The sequence below is a fragment of the Mya arenaria genome, chromosome 2, assembly GCF_026914265.1.
Source record: "Mya arenaria isolate MELC-2E11 chromosome 2, ASM2691426v1".
In the NCBI taxonomy this organism is placed as follows: Eukaryota; Metazoa; Mollusca; class Bivalvia; order Myida; family Myidae; genus Mya; species Mya arenaria.
In genome coordinates, this window is record NC_069123.1 from 64,721,131 (window position 1) to 64,739,574 (window position 18,444).

The 18,444-nt window shown below is 37.4% G+C and overlaps 1 protein-coding gene across 3 annotated transcripts in view; it reads right to left on the minus strand.

Annotated features, from left to right (window-relative positions):
* The window catches only part of LOC128218187 (uncharacterized), a 55,543-nt gene that overhangs the window by 17,474 nt on the left and 19,625 nt on the right, over positions 1 to 18,444 (minus strand). For all 3 annotated transcript variants that reach the window (XM_052925773.1, XM_052925790.1, XM_052925782.1), the window contains exons 4-6: positions 13,094 to 13,351; positions 9,210 to 10,762; positions 4,163 to 4,330 (exon numbers count right to left, since the gene is read on the minus strand). In XM_052925773.1, coding sequence (XP_052781733.1) covers positions 4,163 to 4,330; positions 9,210 to 10,762; positions 13,094 to 13,351 — 1,979 coding nt within the window. The remainder of the gene's footprint in view (positions 1 to 4,162; positions 4,331 to 9,209; positions 10,763 to 13,093; positions 13,352 to 18,444) is intronic.

An 18,444-nucleotide genomic window follows, 5' to 3' on the forward strand; every position in this document is an offset into this window, starting at 1 on the left:
TACACCACTGGAATGACACACCATTACAACACTGGAATGACACACCCTTACAACACTGGAATGACACACCCTTACAACACTGGACAACACTGGAATGACACACCCTTACAACACTGGACAACACTGGAATGACACACCATTACAACACTGGACAACACTGGAATGACACACCATTACAACAGTGGAATGACACAGCCTTACAACACTGGAATGACACACCCTTACAACACTGGACAACACTGGAATGACACACCCTTACACCACTGGAATGACACACCCTTACAACACTGGAATGACACACCATTACAACACTGGAATGACACGCCCTTACACCACTGGAATGACACGTCCTTACACCACTTGAATGACACACCCTTACACCACTGGAATGACACACCCTTACAACACTGGAATGACACACCCTTACAACACTGGAATGACACACCCTTACAACACTGGAATGACACGCCCTGACACCACTGGAATGACACGCCCTTACACCACTGGAATGACACACCCTTACAACACTGGAATGACACACCCTTACAACACTAGAATGACACACCCTTACACCACTGGAATGACAAGCCCTTACACCACTGGAATGACACACCCTTACAACACTGGGATGACACACCCTTACAACACTGGAATGACACACCCTTACAACACTGGAATGACACACCCTTACAACACTGGAATGACACACCCTTACAACACTGGAATGACACACCCTTACAACACTGGGATGACACACCATTACAACACTGGAATGACACACCCTTACAACACTGGAATGACACACCCTTACAACACTGGAATGACACACCCTTACAACACTGGAATGACACACCCTTACAACACTGGAATGACACGCCCTGACACCACTGGAATGACACGCCCTTACACCACTGGAATGACACGCCCTTACAACACTGGAATGACACACCCTTACAACACTAGAATGACACGCCCTGACACCACTGGAATGACACGCCCTTACACCACTGGAATGACACACCCTTACAACACTGGGATGACACACCCTTACAACACTGGAATGACACACCCTTACAACACTGGAATGACACACCCTTACACCACTGGAATGACACACCCTTACACCATTGGAATGACACACCCTTACAACACTAGAATGACACACCCTTGCACCACTGGAATGACACACCCTTACACCACTTGAATGACACACCCTTACACCACTTGAATGACACACCCTTACACCACTGGAATGACACACCCTTACACCACTGGAATGACACACCCTTACACCACTGGAATGACACACCCTTACACCACTGGAATGACACACCCTTACACCACTTGAATGACACACCCTTACACCACTTGAATGACACACCCTTACACCACTGGAATGACACACCCTTACACCACTGGAATGACACACCCTTACACCACTGGAATGACACACCCTTACACCACTGGAATGACACACCCTTACACCACTGGAATGACACACCCTTACAACACTGGAATGACACACCCTTACAACACTGGAATGACACACCCTTACACCACTGGAATGACACACCATTACACCACTGGAATGACACACCCTTACAACACTGGAATGACACACACTTACAACACTGGAATGACACACCATTACAACACTGGAATGACACACCCTTACACCACTGGAATGACACACACTTACAACACTGGAATGACACACCATTACAACACTGGAATGACACACCCTTACACCACTGGAATGACACACCATTACAACACTGGAATGACACACCATTACAACACTGGAATGACACACACTTACAACACTGGACAACAGTGGAATGACACACCATTACAACACTGGAATGACACACCCTAACAACAATGATATGTCACACCAAATCAACACAAGTTACAACAGGGGCAACCATCAAGTCGACTAGAAGTGCTGTCTTGACATTTAGTTTGTGATCACATCCATCCATTTGTGGTTAATTTATTACAAGAATGATATTTACAAAGCAAACATTTCCAAAATAATATCAACAATTAATTAAACAAAAACATTGACAATATCTCTGTCAACTTTGCCTCAGCCATATTTCTAGGGAGGTTTTACACATCACAAAAGATGGTATGTTGTATAAAAATTATTTCCTTGACAATAAATCTCTATTTTCTTACCAACAAAGGCGGAAATTTACGAAAATACAAAAGTTGAAGGTTGTCTTTTATTATTTGATGCAAGGCTTTGTTGAATAATCAGTCTGACAAAGCTAGAAAAGACAGAAAAGAAGGTTTTTCTAAAATTGATTTATAAGAAACCAGTTACACATGTTTCATAAATCTTGCCTGTCCAACTTTTTTGGAGGAAACTAAAGTGCCTTTCTGGCAAAGTTACAAAACACCTTAATTTAGTGCATATGTAATGTTATGCCTTCCACTGGGCATTTCCTCAGCAACCATAACTTTCATTATAATGTAAGCATTCTTATTTGAAATAAATCACAAAACACCTCTTCTCAACTATCCTAAAAGACACACATAGAATGCCACTGTCCAGAAGCACAACTGGAAAAAACTGTACAAGTGTCCCCAACATTGACATGAAATTCTTGAAATGCAAATGCAGTGTCTGCAGGCTTCGGTACACGACTTTCAGGAGACCAAAGATTCCAAGATCGACTGAGGAAACATGGTTAATGTCGAGACAATAATTCTAGTACTCTTCACTGGGGAAATCGGCAGATAATTAAACCGCTCAAGTTCTTTATTTAGAAGCCAAAGAATAATAATTTTATCTTACCTAAATACACCATATTATTGACATAAGCCTACAGCTGCACTTGGCGTCCGAAAATAGGTCTAAGATACTTTAGGGCTTACTTATGCTAAGTACATCGAAGTACATGGAATGCAATAATCAGATAAAAACAGAACTCTGATATATGCATCTAGTACAAAATTATGACGTAATAACACATGGATACAGGAAACTCAGAAATGGACATATTAAACAATTCAATGTAGAAATTGTCCTAAATTGTTTTCTAAATGACAGATGGTAACCTACACTTTCAATTTATATTGTGGGCCTCTACATTTTTATAAAAGTATACTATTATTTAGACTTATTCTGATTTAAGCACAATAATGATAAGAGAACAAATCTCACAGGGTTTGTGATTCCTTTATCAAATCCACAATACCCAATTAACAATTGATCCATAATGTTATCATTGTTCATGAAATAACAAACTCCTGTAAGCTCTGTTGATTGGTTTGAATACATATATATATATATATCGTATTGCATAACATCAACAGTCATGTGTACCACTTGTTATGATGCTTCTTTCAGACAACCGATATCATCAGAAAACTATAAAATTCAGCATAATTAGATTTGTAGGCTGTCGAGAGCCAACACCAAATATAATACTAATCTTATTGTGAATGTAATGCCAACAAACACAGTCATCAAATTTCATTGCAATTAGATAAAAAAAAGTATATAAAAAGTTATTGTCTGCATAAGATATTGCTTAAGCCTGGGCTTCAGGATATCGTCGACGCCAAAAGTAATACCTATATGTTGAAAAGGTGACACAAAACCTGGACATGCGGGGCTCAAAACTAACAGGGAAATCTTCTCATGACCTTGGTTGAATAAGTATTAATTAAGCTACCATGTGTGTAGCTAGGCTCACTATATCCAACCTAGCAACAGGGCATCTAAAAACTGACAATTTGCCTGTGTGGACCAATTCTGTGTGGACCTAGCCAGACCGATTTCAAATTGCTAAAAAATCCATCCAATGTTTTTTCATTTTTTTTTTATTAATTCAGTCCAAAATGGCTTAGTCATTAAAAAATGTAAAATATGTAATACACAAACACTGTTTTTCATTTAAATATCCCAAAAATAACAGGGGACATCCTTGAGGGTGATAACTTTGCTCAGTGCTAATTGACTTTTCTGTTTTATTACATCAAAGATAAAATCCAAATTAATTAACCAAGTCATGTCCTTATTATAGGATATCAACAGCGACATGCTTGATTTACTGTAGAGACATACGATGCTGATCGCCAGAAGGAACCCTGAGTCAATGGGCTGGACCAATTGAGATATAAATTTTTTAGCAACATTGCTGGTACCTACCTCGAAGCATCCCCCTTTGATAAGGCTGATCTGGTCCTCCTGGTCCAAGTTTGTAAAGCCTGGGATACGTTTGGCAAAGTTGATCACATCCTGGATAGACTGGTTCAACAGGCGCTGGAACGCGTTCCAACAAACTTCCCCACTCTTCAGAGGACGGCCATCCAAACCCTGAAACCAGTCAGATAAATTGTAAGTTCACAAAATAATACATACCAAGTAGAGTTAAACAAAATTTATTACTGGGGGAGTTAATTCAAACATATTTACTTAAGTATTAATCATATTAAGTTAATTGGTAATTACCCAGGAGTTGATGGAAGGAGTGGGTACAGTGGCTACAGTCCCAGGAGTCAAAAAATGATAGGGGTAGGTACAGGGCTACAGGCCCTGGAGTTGATGCTAGGGGTTGGTACGGTGCTACAGACCCAGGAGTTGATGCTAGGGGTGGGTACGAGGCTACAGGCCTTGGAGTTGATGCTAGGGGTGGGTACGAGGCTACAGGCCTTGGAGTTGATGCTAGGGGTAGGTACAGGGCTTCAAACCCAGGAGTCCATGGTTAGGGTGGGTACTTGGCTACAGACCCATGAGTTTATGCTAGGAGTGGTTTCGGGGTTACAGACCCATGAGTTTATGCTAGGAGTGGTTTCGGGGTTACAGACCCATGAGTTTATGCTAGGAGTGGTTTCGGGGTTACAGACCCAGGAGTTGATGCTAGGGGTGGGTACCAGGCTACAGGCCTTGGAGTTGATGCTAGGGGTAGGTACAGGGCTTCAAACCCAGGAGTCTATGGTTAGTGTGGGTACTTGGCTACAGACCCATGAGTTTATGCTAGGAGTGGTTTCTGGGTTACAGACCCAGGAGTTGATGCTTGGGGTGGGTTTTGGGCTACAGATTAAGAAGTCTTAAGGGCAGGTACAGCACTACAGACACAAGAGTCTATTCTAGGAAGGCTACAGACCCAGGAGTTGACGCCAAGGGTGGGTATAGGGCTACAGACCAAGGAATTGTTGTAAGTGGTGCATTAAGCACAATTATGGTTTTGTCTAAAGAACATTACAGATGGGAACCTCTGGCAAAATTTGTCTGTGTCAATGAAGATGTAGTAACAAGATGACCCAGATAGAAAGGTTCATCCATTTACAGAAATGTGATTGAAAAAGAGAGAAAATGTCAGTGCAAACTAATTTATCACCCAAGAGAATTAAGAAAATATACTGGGAATTTAGTCTAGACCTGGAGCAGCATATATTAACAGGCTTCCTATTTTTGTGTCATTTAGTAGGCTGTTTTTTATTGGACAGAGGCAATAATGTAACCTACCACAATAATGTAACCTACGGCAACATTCACATCCTGGCCAGACTGATTTAGCGACTTGTAATGATGAAATATAGTTTCCCTCCACATTAATAAAGAGACACTAAATTCTTGATTGTATGGAGTCTAGACATATTTTTAAATCCACAAAATGTTACTTTTTATCTTTCAGTAAAGCTATAACTGCGCATTTATATTGAACACACATCTATATTGAACACGCAATATCACAACTATTTGTGATGGTTGAAATCATTTTTTGAACCAATGGGATGGCAGTATTTTACAATGTATTCAACTGTTGATCGACATTTTACATGCCATATATATTAGTTGAACCCCATTAACATAGTTAAAACAGAATTGTTTGACAGATTATGTGAAAATCTCATCATATCTCTATAGTAGTGCTGTAAGACGTGTACGGGTATTTGTCATACTGCAGTTCTGCTGGGTATTTGTCATACTGCAGTTCTGCTGGGTATTTGTCATACTGCAGTTCTGCTGGGTATTTGTCATACTGCAGTTCTGCTGGGTATTTGTCATACTGCAGTTCTGCTGGGTATTTGTCATACTGCAGTTCTGCTGGGTATTTGTCATACTGCAGTTCTGCTGGGTATTTGTCATACTGCAGTTCTGCTGGGTATTTGTCATAATATTTGTCATACTGCAGTTCTGCTAAGATTACACAACATTTGATGCAAACGATGTTTTGTTGTGAAACTGACTTTTAATACTATGCATAAACAAGAAATGTACAAGAAATGTTCAACATCTTAACATGCTGACAACAGGCCACCTGGCAGTCATGCATAAAATTGAAGCCCTTAGAAGATTTTCTTTTACAACAAAAAAAACAAAAAAATAATCTTAAATGTGGTAAAGTAAATTTAAATCCAAAACTTAATTCAATGACAACTCATTGCACCTAAACCGACCAAAAAGTACACAAAATGTCTACAAAAAGACATCTAGGAAAGACAAAACATCCCTACAAGTATTCATATTGCCTCAGTTTCATTCACATACATATTTCAGTAGTAGAAGAGAAAATACAGTCGAACCACGTTATGTCGACTTTTTCGGGACCTAGTGAAAAAAGTCGAGATAAAGAAAAGTCGACTCATCCGAATTACAAAAAATATCACAAATCTCAACACGTTTGAGTTGGATTATACGATGTTTACATCCACAATTGAACGGTTCTCGTTAAATATTTTCGTCGTGAAAACAGCAAACTTATTATTAAAAAATAAAGTGAAACAAAAGAAGAATTATTTGTGTCAAATTTATTTCTTTTACGTTTATGGATCACACAAAACCCATACAAAACCACAATTGCATACATTTGTACATTGTAAGATTTTATACGGGGTCCTTCTCTGAATTGGTTGACCAGAGCAGTGGAACTAACATTTAACATTTTGAAGTTATTCTTTCTGTTCCCATTCGGGATTAATATCTAATCAATAAAATGTTCATGTTTTATACAATACCAAAGTGCTTGAGCAATAACTGTCTCTTTAATTAAATACATAAACAAACAACTTAATTATTCGCACTTACCAATTACATTTTTGTATCCCTCAATTATGACAGTTTGTTATATTGACACGCACGGTATTTTGCGACATGGCGCAAACCGTCATGAATATTTTCACACCTACGTCTCGATCTACAGTTCGACATAAAAAACATAGGAAATCTGTGAAATTCGACCACTGGGACTGAAAAACGAGGTCGACGTAGCGAAAAAGTTGAGATAAAAAAATCGACACAAACAGATTTATTTTATATAGAATAAGAAGGAATAAATTCGGGACCGGAAAAAAAAGTCGACATAACCGGAAAGTCGACTTATCCGATGTTGACATAGCGAGGTTCGACTGTATGTTCATTCCTTGTGAGTAAACAAAAAAAATTCATCCATTACACTAACTTTTTAAGTAATCATTATTATTTTTTGAGGTCTTTATGAAAATTAAAGGGGCGCCGAGCTGTGCTGAGCTTGAACATTTTAACTTCCATAAAAACATCCAAATAAACATAAACCCATACCTAATGCTAATGTTAGCTTAGAAAATTTGTTTGTCAACACACAAGGAAGGCAAAATTGTATTCAAACTACTGATTCTTTTAATACATAATCCTAGTCTGTGGATCCAAGTACCGATTTGTTATTCTGATTCCTATTTTGGACTACGTAAATTGAAACAATTTATAAAAAGTCTACCAAGAGCTTTGTATTTTACAGACACTTTAAAAGTAAACTGGTCTACGGTTAAATGTCAGACAGATTCATTATTTCCCTAAAAGAGCTTCTCTGAAGACACACAGAAATATCTTCACACATTAACACTGGTGTGTTTTGTTGATCCTGCTTAAATGTTGCTGTTGTTAACTTTTCATTATTTTTACTATTAATATCACTATTATTATTTTTCTGATAATTTTTCTTATTATTATCTCATTAGAGCCATAGTATAAATATTACCCTAACATAATGTTTACTGATTTGTTGTACTCATCGGTAGATAAATAAATCATGGTAAATTTATCATCATTACCTATTTTTTGTCAACAAAACTTGTATTTTCATGATATCCTTTTAAATTCACAATCATCTAACTTGTATTCTGTCAGTCAGACTTTTCTTTTACCATCGATTAACCACGCAAATTTAATTTTGTTGTTCATATTTACTCAACTTAATTTTTTTGCGTCCATTTGATACTATTACAAATACATGGAATAATAAAACACATAAAACATGGCAATAGTTATCGAGCAAAGAAAAATATAAAGACAAAATGAGCGGTAGTATCGATACAGAATAATACGAAGGAAAGACCGAGACTCCGTTGTTACATGTTGAAGTCTGAATTCAGTCCTATAGAAATAATTAACTTTAATTCTAGCTAGCATATTTAATTTTAACGTGTTGTAATTCTGTGCCATGTCAGCAAATACAATATAATTGTTACAAGGTTCAAAACAGCCCAATGCACTTCAAAGTAGTAAAGAGTCCATTGGTTTTGTACTTTCACATTCTTAACATTTATCTTCCAGTACTTTCAAATTGTTTCCTGTTAATCTGGGCTGTCACCTGTGGTGACATCAATGATATTGATACAACATAACTCTGTATAATTTGTAAGAAACTCATTTGATAAGGATAAAAAACTGCCATTCTGTACTTTAGGATTGCCAGCTTTTCTGAAATTATCCATCATTTAAGAAATAAATAGGTCGATCATTATTTGCTTCAATCTATTCATGGTTTAGACCTATATTTAGGAGTTGAAATAAATAAGAAAAAAATATATAATCTCTATATGGAAATACTGTAGTTACTATTTATAATATAAAGATAAAAAAAAAAAAAAAGTTCTATTGCAAACAACTGAATTTTTAATCTTCATTTTAGAACTCAATAGCTGAGCCACATAGATGTTTTTCATGTATTTTTTTCACTGCAATTATTAGCACCTAATTTCATCCAAAAAGCTGTGCATTTTTTATTTATTCAAACTTATAAATGGGTAAAATGCCATTCTACACTTTGACTGACATAATGGATTAGGCATTTGTGTGATATAAAATAGTTTTTCCTTAATGACATATATTGCAACTGATCTCAACCAGCAGGGCTATCACAGTAACTCATAAGGACACAAGCTTATATATAGCATCCTATACATTATCATCAAGACTTCCATGTTGAGCTTACCTGAAAGGTGTTTGACTTGTCCAAGTGTCCAGATAGGAGTCTGTTGATGATGCCGTCCATCATCTCGTTGCCCTGGTAGTTGCGCAGCTTGTACTGCATTTCATCAAGACGATGCTTCAGGAAGGTGAACGTCGAATAGAAAGACTCATGGATTTTGACAGTGAGCAGGGGAACTGTGATTCTAGCTTCATCCTCACGACTCAACTGCGTGCAGTAACGATTCTGGATTATCGGGGCCACCACTGCAGTATGGTGGTGGTCCGACTGTGGCTGCTTATCCCGACTGGGTCGCATATCGGGGCTGCTACCTCTGCGGTAGTCAGAGGCCAGCGGTGATTGATGATACATGTTTGGTGAGACAGGCCTTGGGCCATGACTGTTTATGAGATGGGATGAAGTGTCGATGTGCAATGGCTGTGAGTAGCGTGTGTCCGCCAGCTGACTGGATGTCGGAGCTGGCACGTGGGCAGGATACGGCGTGGCTGAAGGAGACTGTTCTGCAGAAGATGGTCTCCTGTCCGGGGTAAAGCTTCGTAATGATGATGATGAGCTGTCCGTGCTCAGCCGGGAATGTTTGTACACCACCTCTTTTTCGGACCCTTGCATGGGGACATAAGGACGTTTTTTTATTGGACTTCGGCTGTGCTTCATGGATTCTTCTTCTTTGATGACTTTTCTCAGATCTAGACTAGTTTGTTGAATGATCACAGACTTGGATGTGCTATTGCTGACAGACTCGGAGCCTGGTTCCCTGTCCTCCCCGTCTCCAGGCTCCCCTTCTTCTCGTTTCAACTCGTAATGTCGGTTGGTAACTGGTGTAGTGGTCGTCAGGTCCAGACTGGCACTGTTAACAGCCAGGTGGTGCTGGACCATCGCTGCTGCCAGCTGCTGCTGAATAGCGTACTGCTGAGCTACGAGACTTTGTGACTTCAGAACACTTGGGCTATTTCGTGATGTAACAGTGAGAGAGGGATCAAACATGGGCAAGTAAGGAGACCGCCGGTCCTCTATGTGGCCATCTTCTGTCTTGATGGCCAGTGGTGAGTGTGGTAAATGGAATGGCAATTGAGACTGCATATTTAATATAGACCCCATCATCTGGGCTCGCGTGGAAGCAGTAGTTATCAGATTCAGTGGCAGGGATGTTTGTACGCCATTAAAATGGTCTTGCGTGTTTGACAGATTTGACTCGTCTGAGAGATCAAGGGGCTGGTCAGAATCGACACGATTCATTCCGGAATGAGCCAGAGGGGGGCCATCAAGTAGTGGGCTGCTATGACGGGGTGGGGTTGCCCCATGGGCTCGCTGGCGGGGGTAGTTGGGCCCACACTCTGCGCGCTGTTTCAACAACATTTGCAGGGCCGCAACAGACAGATGGTTGATCTCTTGCCGGTTCAGGTTGACTTCATTCTGGTCCAGACTGTCAATGAGTGTGCGCGACTCGCTGTCCGAGTTGAGGCTGAGAAGACCATGGAGAGCCTGCTCCGTCTGCTTGTCCTCAATACTCCGGATTAGGTCCCGCATCTTCCGTGATCTGCGACCAAGCTTTGCAGCTGAAACAGTAATGAGACAGATGCATGTAGATTCAAGCTTTTTTTTCGTAAATTTAAGTCAAGGCCTCCAGCCCATATGCACATTATGCATATAATACAATTATGTATTATACAGTAAAATAAATTTGCTAACCAAAAGAGCAATATTGACTTAATTAAAGCTGACCTCCAGACATATTTTCATAAAACTGTCATTTGATCAAGCTTTGCAGCTGAAACAGTAATGAGACAGATGCATGTAGATTCAAGCTTTTTTTTTCGTAAATTTAAGTCAAGGCCTCCAGCCCATATGCACATTATGCATATAATACAATTATGTATTATACAGTAAAATAAATTTGCTACCCAAAAGGGCAATATTGACTTAATTAAAGCTGACCTCCAGACATATTTTCATAAATCTGTCATTTGAAACATACAGCTCAAATATATCATCATATTAAAATGTCAGTATTTCTCATCTAAATAAAGAATTATCAGAAAAAAAAAACATCAGGAGAATTAAAACATAAAATGGATAGATTCCTACAATTAAGAAAAAACATTTGTATGGTAAAGAATGGCAGAAACTTTAGTCAAACTTGTAAAAGCTTAAAAAAAGACTATTCCAAGGTGAGAAGTAATAATTAGTTTTACCATGCAACAGTTTCAGGTAAAATTTTCTTAAATTCTTAAATGCATTTAAAATATTTTCTCTGCTCTGAATTCATAGGTCCCTTTCGACCCCTCAACATGCCTGCCCTTCAAAATCATCATCCAAAAATACATGCAAGACTTAGGCTGATTTACCTCAAATAAATTTAAATTCAATTATATTTTGTCCAATAGGTAAATATTGATTTTAATCAGGTGAATCATTCAATTTAAACAAAAGCTAGGTCTGTAGACAAAATATTATCTCAAACACCAAGTTGGTCATAGGGGTATCAGTAGATAAAAGTTAGAAATTAGGCCCTGTTGTTGAAAGACAATATAAATTGGGTCATTTGACAAGACAAAGTGACCACACCCCTTGCGATTGATTTCTTGGTGAATGAGTTCCCAGATTGTCCCTTCTCTATATAAGGTTCTATTGGTGCCACAACCAATAGGCTGATTTATGCAATAACTGTCCCTTTTTGGGTGACCAAGTATATGGGGTGCTCAAACTCAAATGTCTCAGATGTTTCAAGTTAAAGAACAGTAGACCAGTGGAATAAATCATCACTTAAAAATGTCAGAAAACAAAACTTCAGTATATGCAAATGCTGGATAGACACACCATCATGTTTAAGTTTTGAAGTCTTTAAAACATCAATTTTCTGCTAATTCGTATATAATTATTATTGGAGAATGTTAAAACCCAAAATGGACTAAATGCGCATTGGATAAATTGTTTCCGCATCAAGGTATGGCTTAGTTATGTCTCCTAATGAATCTAGAAAACACCTCCTTATGTACCCAAATGGTCATACCACCCCGAAATGAAGGCAAAATTACCCGACCAATAATGACCCGAGAAAAAATGACAGAAGAAAACGCTAATATTTGAATAAGACTTCTGAAATATATGGATATTCACGTAGGATTTTCAGTTATACTGTGTCTTAACCAATAATCAAATAAATATACTTGGTAAATACATACTAATTGCCTCAGACCATTACTTAATTAAACCCAGTGAACTGCCCATGTTGGTAATTTACGTGCAAATCTTTCGTACAGACTGCATATCAAAACAGGTCACTGAATCAAATTAGTCTGACAGTTACTGTAATGACAACCACATTAAAATGCAAAAACTAATGATAGTTTAAAGTGCAGTATATTCCCACATGTCTGAAACCAGACTGGTTCTGTTTTATTTGATGCAAACTAGACATTGTAATTTCTATTATCAGAGACACTTTTTGCCTAACACTTACATAGAGTACTTGTACAGAAATCCTATTACCCTATTCATTATACAAAAAAGATGTTGCATCAGATATAAAACTAAATTTAGCAAGAAATCAAAACATCCATTTAAACAGTTAATGTCAAAAACCAATCAATCAGGTACGCAGACAAATGTTGCTGACCTTAACCATATGTACAAACTATTGAGAACAATATTTGCTTCACTAACTTGTTTCTGCAATAAAAGGCTTTGTCATTTCTTCAATTAATATTAAAGCTTTAAATTTAACATTTGATAATAAAAATGACAGAATATAATTGTTCTATTTTTGTCATATGAAACAAAGTGTTTTAACTACAAATCTTTTTTTCGCTTTTTAATGAATACCATTTTTGTTTGAAGGTTCTTTGCTTCTGTGCAGATAGCAGCCACTATTTCTTTCACTCACATACCTGATCGAGACATGCCGAGAGCGAGACATTTCTGCAGGCGGCAGTACTGGCAGCGGTTGCGGGTCAGGATGGTGATCTCACAGTTCTTGTTGTAGAAGCACTTCTTACGCGCGGGGTCTCCAACGTCCTGTAGCGCCCGTCGGAAGAACCCCTTACACCCCTCGCAAGCGAGCACCCCATAGTGGATACCCGATGACTTGTCCCCGCACACCAGGCACTTCAGGTTATTGTTAAGCGGGCTCGTCTTTGATCCAGAACCTATAAGACACAAATATTATAATGATTGTTATGTATATACAGCAAAAATATATAAAAGGCATATGTTATAGCACTAATGATAACGGACTATTACCCAGACAAACACATTTTTTTCCTTTTATTTTGATATTGTGTAATGACTGGTTTGTGGTGAACCATCCTAATGCAGTTTTAAGTGATTCTGTCTGCAGATGAAACAAAAATTTAGCTTGACATATCAGTTTGACAAAGCATTATTACTTGTCTGGTCTACCTCACTTTTTTCAGCCTGAAACACATCAAAGGACAGTTTTATAAAATGTAGCAGAGTCCCTAAGGCAAGTGTTCAGACATAATTCATAATGTGAAATGTTCCTGGAAGTAGGTAAGTGACAAGGTTACCCAGTTTTCCCCTAAAATAACCAGACAGTGCAGTTCACAGATTCCTTTTTTCCACTGTGACTTACTTATTTTCCAAACAACTTTCAAAATCAATTAACATGTATGTATAGCAACTATTGTTTCTGAAGAATAAAACACTTCCACTATCTCATTGTCCCCAATGGGTTAATTGATCAAGAAAAGTCATCTATTGATCGGACTTTTGCAAAATTTGGGTTAAATGACTGGTCAGTCAGCATGACCATTGACCGATACTTGACCAATAGTGCTATTTCAGAGAGGTCACCAACATTCAGTTTATGGTGATCATCAGAGTAGAGTGACAGTATGTGACACAAGGAGCTATTCACCACCATTTTAGACAGAGCTCAAACTGGTGAACAACATCGCAAATATCCAGAACACAGTCCATTTCAATATTTGCATACATGAAAAAATCTACAAAACAAATTCTAAGATGCTGCTACATGCTGTATTTTGGTGCAGGCAAAACACAAAAGCAAGGAGGCATATTGTTTGATTGGCAACTGGCGAGGTTTCCTCCAATTAGCTGATGAGAAGACCTGAGACAGGCATGCACACCTATATGTCTGCCAGGAGGTTCCATTCATACAATTCCTGTCTGCAACTCGTTACATACCTCATCTTTTCCAAGGTCAAACTCAAAGAAATGGTGTAAAAAAATGCATAACAGGATGCTCTTGACACAATTTTTGTTTTTTTTATTGAGTAAATATAGTTTAATTTCTTTTGAATTTGTAATTGTCCCAATTAACCTGCTTTTTAGTTTTACATTACAATTAACAATATGGATTTTATAATTAACAATATGGATTATGATGTGTAGATTCTACTATGAACTTCAAGCCGTTTGTGATGGGCTTGAACCCAATACCTGTACATGGTTTTGATCGATTCTTCATCACACCTAACACTCCAGTCAGAATGGATGCATGCATGATGAGTTCAGTACTTAATATAGCTCACATCTTGGAAAGAATGTACCACTCCTGTGTAAATTCCTTGCAACACATGTTGCAATGAGGTTAAATATATTTGCTGAGGGGGATTTTTTAAAAACAAAATCTATATTTAAAGTAAGCTTGTTATTAAAGCAAAAACATCGAAAGTTATACAAGAAGTTAACAAAAGAAGTTACATTTAAAGTAAATACAAAGTAATAAAAAGACACAAACAATGTAATTATTATATATTTTCTATCATGATAAGCATTGTTTTTTGATGAACTAGCCTCATTTCTTGCATACAGTTCAGTGACTGGCATAAAAAAATCAACAAGCCCTGCTAAATAAAATACAGAATTTCAGCAAGGGCAGAAAGGATTTTACCAGTACAGGGCTTACAGGGTTGTGCTTATTCAGACCACCGTGGGGGGGGGGGGGGGGGGGGGGGGGAATAAATCTATATTTTGTAGTTCTACTGACAGCATTTTTCACCTCATATGATAACTCTGTAGCAATAAACATTGAAAACCTGCATACATGACAAACTGAATGGTCTTTATGTATAATTACCTACTCTCCAGACAACAAGACCTTAATCACTGCCTAACTAATCACCGTCATGTCATATCACCATACAGAAATCCTATCAATAGCTAACAGAAAAATGAATGTGAATTAAAGCTAATTAATATGTCACTGATATTTAATAGTTCTTAACTGCTGTGTCTACATTCAAATACAGATTTTTTTGTGGGACGATAACCTACCATTTTATGATTTTATGGTGAAAAGCCTTTAATAGATCAAAATGCAACACCTGTGTGCTAAAAACGTATAATAGTGTTTTAAAAAGACCAAGGTTTATGTCTCAGAAAACGGCACTGTTTGATCTTCATGCATGTCAGTATGGCCTAGATAGTGAAAACCTATCATAAGGCCACACCAAATTAATGTTTAGTTCCTCAGATTTTTGCCAAAATTTTTTTTTTTCCAGTTTTCATAAAAACCGAAGCGAGCGAAGAGCGAAAAATATATTTTTTCTTATATTCAATATAAATAAGAAAGATTGTTCAAAGTAATTGCCCTTAAACCCATTTTAATGCCATCTTGAACTGAACCTCTAATGGACATTGGGAAAATGTCGGAATACATACTATTTATTCCTCCGTGTTTAGTACAAACATTATATGGATAAATCTAATTTCTTATATAATTAAAACGTACTTTAATATGACATTCATTCAAAATAATAAATAACCCTGCTTTTAGTAAAAAGTTTGAAATGACTTATATAAATCTACCTGAATCAGTTTAACATAATATGCAACTGTATTTAGACATAACTTAGGATTGATTTTGGATTTGTAAAAAATGATCACTTACACAATGGCATCATCAAACATCAGACTCCATATAACATAGACTAAATTTTATTATCACAGGAAATGCAATGACATGTGCTTATTAAAACAAAAAGAACCAGGGTATTTTTCAGAGTACTTTTTTTGGTTATTTAGATGTTTTTATGCACCAGCCAATTGTATATGCCCCCCCCCCTAAGTCCGGAATAGCGGGGACTTTGACTTCCGGTCTCTCAAAACCCGGGTAAAATACCCGACCTGCAGGGACACACTGCTGGTAAAATCCCTGCCAAATGGCCCCGCAACCCCGAATACCTGTGAGGCCCATTCCCGACAATTTTCAATATGAAGACAAAACCACATTCACTAGGCACTGCAGGGCCACCTGAAAGGTAAAAACACAGCCCATTGCCTCTGCTGTCCCCGGTTTACCCCTGGAACAAGGGCGAGGGGTGGGCGGGGCAGTGGTTACAATTGACAAGCGCATTACAATCCCGGATTATGATGCAAATAAAAACAAAATATAAGGTGATAAACTTGGGCTTACTTATGTTGAGGTATATCCAGACCAGTGTTTATATCGCTATTTGTGAAAAGATATTTGTTCAAAACTGTTGCTTTGTCAGAATTTGATCAAAAATGAGCTTGATACAATCATCAATTTGGACCTGACAATGACTCATGTTCCAGTTAAGTTGACCTGTGACATCTTCAGCATCGTCGTAACGAGGTAAAATGTTGGTCCCTTGTATTATGACTTAAATAATATAGTACTAAGTTGATCATTCCGATTTCCATTCAAAACGAGTCACTAATTACGCAATATAATCGCTACCAGTCTCAGATACACATGCTTTATTGCATAATGGTTGCTTTAAATAATGATCCTTTAGTGTATGAGACGATCAACAATGACTTCAAGCATGCTCAAAACATATTTATTGTCAAAAATAAGATTTAATTTCCAAACTTCGAGCCTCATTGTTTATACCGGAAGGGGCCATTTTAATTGAATTTATTGAACCCATGCTAAACCGATCTATACAGTATAAAAACACTACGCATCGGTAACTTCCCTTTACAAAAACACGAAAACTAGCGTAGAAAAATTATACGTGATTATTTTTAGCCTTTTAATAAATTATTACCTGAAAAAAATCTGCTTGGCGATCAAAATGGAGGTGCGGGCGCACAAAAAAAATAAAAATATTTTTTTTACATTTTCAAAAAAATAGGAGCGGTAAATCCGCGGAACGAAATATCAATTTGGTGTGGCCTAAAATGTAACAAGTAACAATAAACAGGACATTTAACAGTGTGTAATAGAAGTGAAATATCAAATCTAATAATTTGGGAGCAAGTATTTTTTTTATTATGAAAGGAATGAAAATTGGCTTTCTGCAAAGAATATGATACTGAATAACTGTATCATTTAAATTCTTAAAAAATAACATTTTTTTTTCTCAGTACTTTCTAAACAGACCACAAACTCTCGAAAACTTTCATTAAAACATTTTTATGAGGCCTATACAAAAAAGGGATTTGTTTGGTTCAATGGGAATCTGTGTCAACATAATTATAATGGTGGTGCTTGTTATTGCTATTATCGACATTGAAGTAGTTCAGTATCTCTCCAGAATACATTAACCCACATTCCTGCCTTACTTCACCTAGAAATGTGGCCTGCTAGATCTTGCTCAATATATTACTATTAAAATGATCAATATGCTATGAATTTCCAGTTAGATCCATTTTGAGTAAGATATTTCTAAATATAAACCACTGCAAATGTCTGATTTCTTCTCATAGAAATTGAAGACATGTAAACTTATTTATCTCAAGTAAGAGACCCATATCAGGCAATCCAAGACAATTTTGGAGCCAGATAAAATCAGTCTGACATTATTATTTCATTTCAACTCCACCAAATTGATATAAAACAGGTTTTTCTCTACGAAATGGGAACAAATTGAGAAGAAATTGCTCCTGATTACCATGGAGTGAACAAATCATTTAGAATAGGTGCCTGTCACTGGCCGGCACTAATCTATCAACCAATCAGGCCATGTCACAATCAAGTCCAAATTTGTCCGAAATCAGGTCATAACTGCCAACCCAGGTTTGTATTTAACTGTAATTATTCACACACAAGACGGTTTGGGAAATTCCCCAAAACAAAAGACAACAGGGTTGCCTTTTTCCTTGTTTAGATCGGATTTCCTCTTTGTTGATTAATTACCAGACGAACTAGATGACCTTCACGCTAACAGTTTGTCATGCACATTTTATTATACGTGTATTTTAACATGTATTCCATATATGCTTTGTTTGCCCCAAATAACATCACCAATCAATCGGCTATCAATTTTATCCGGGTTTTGATTGA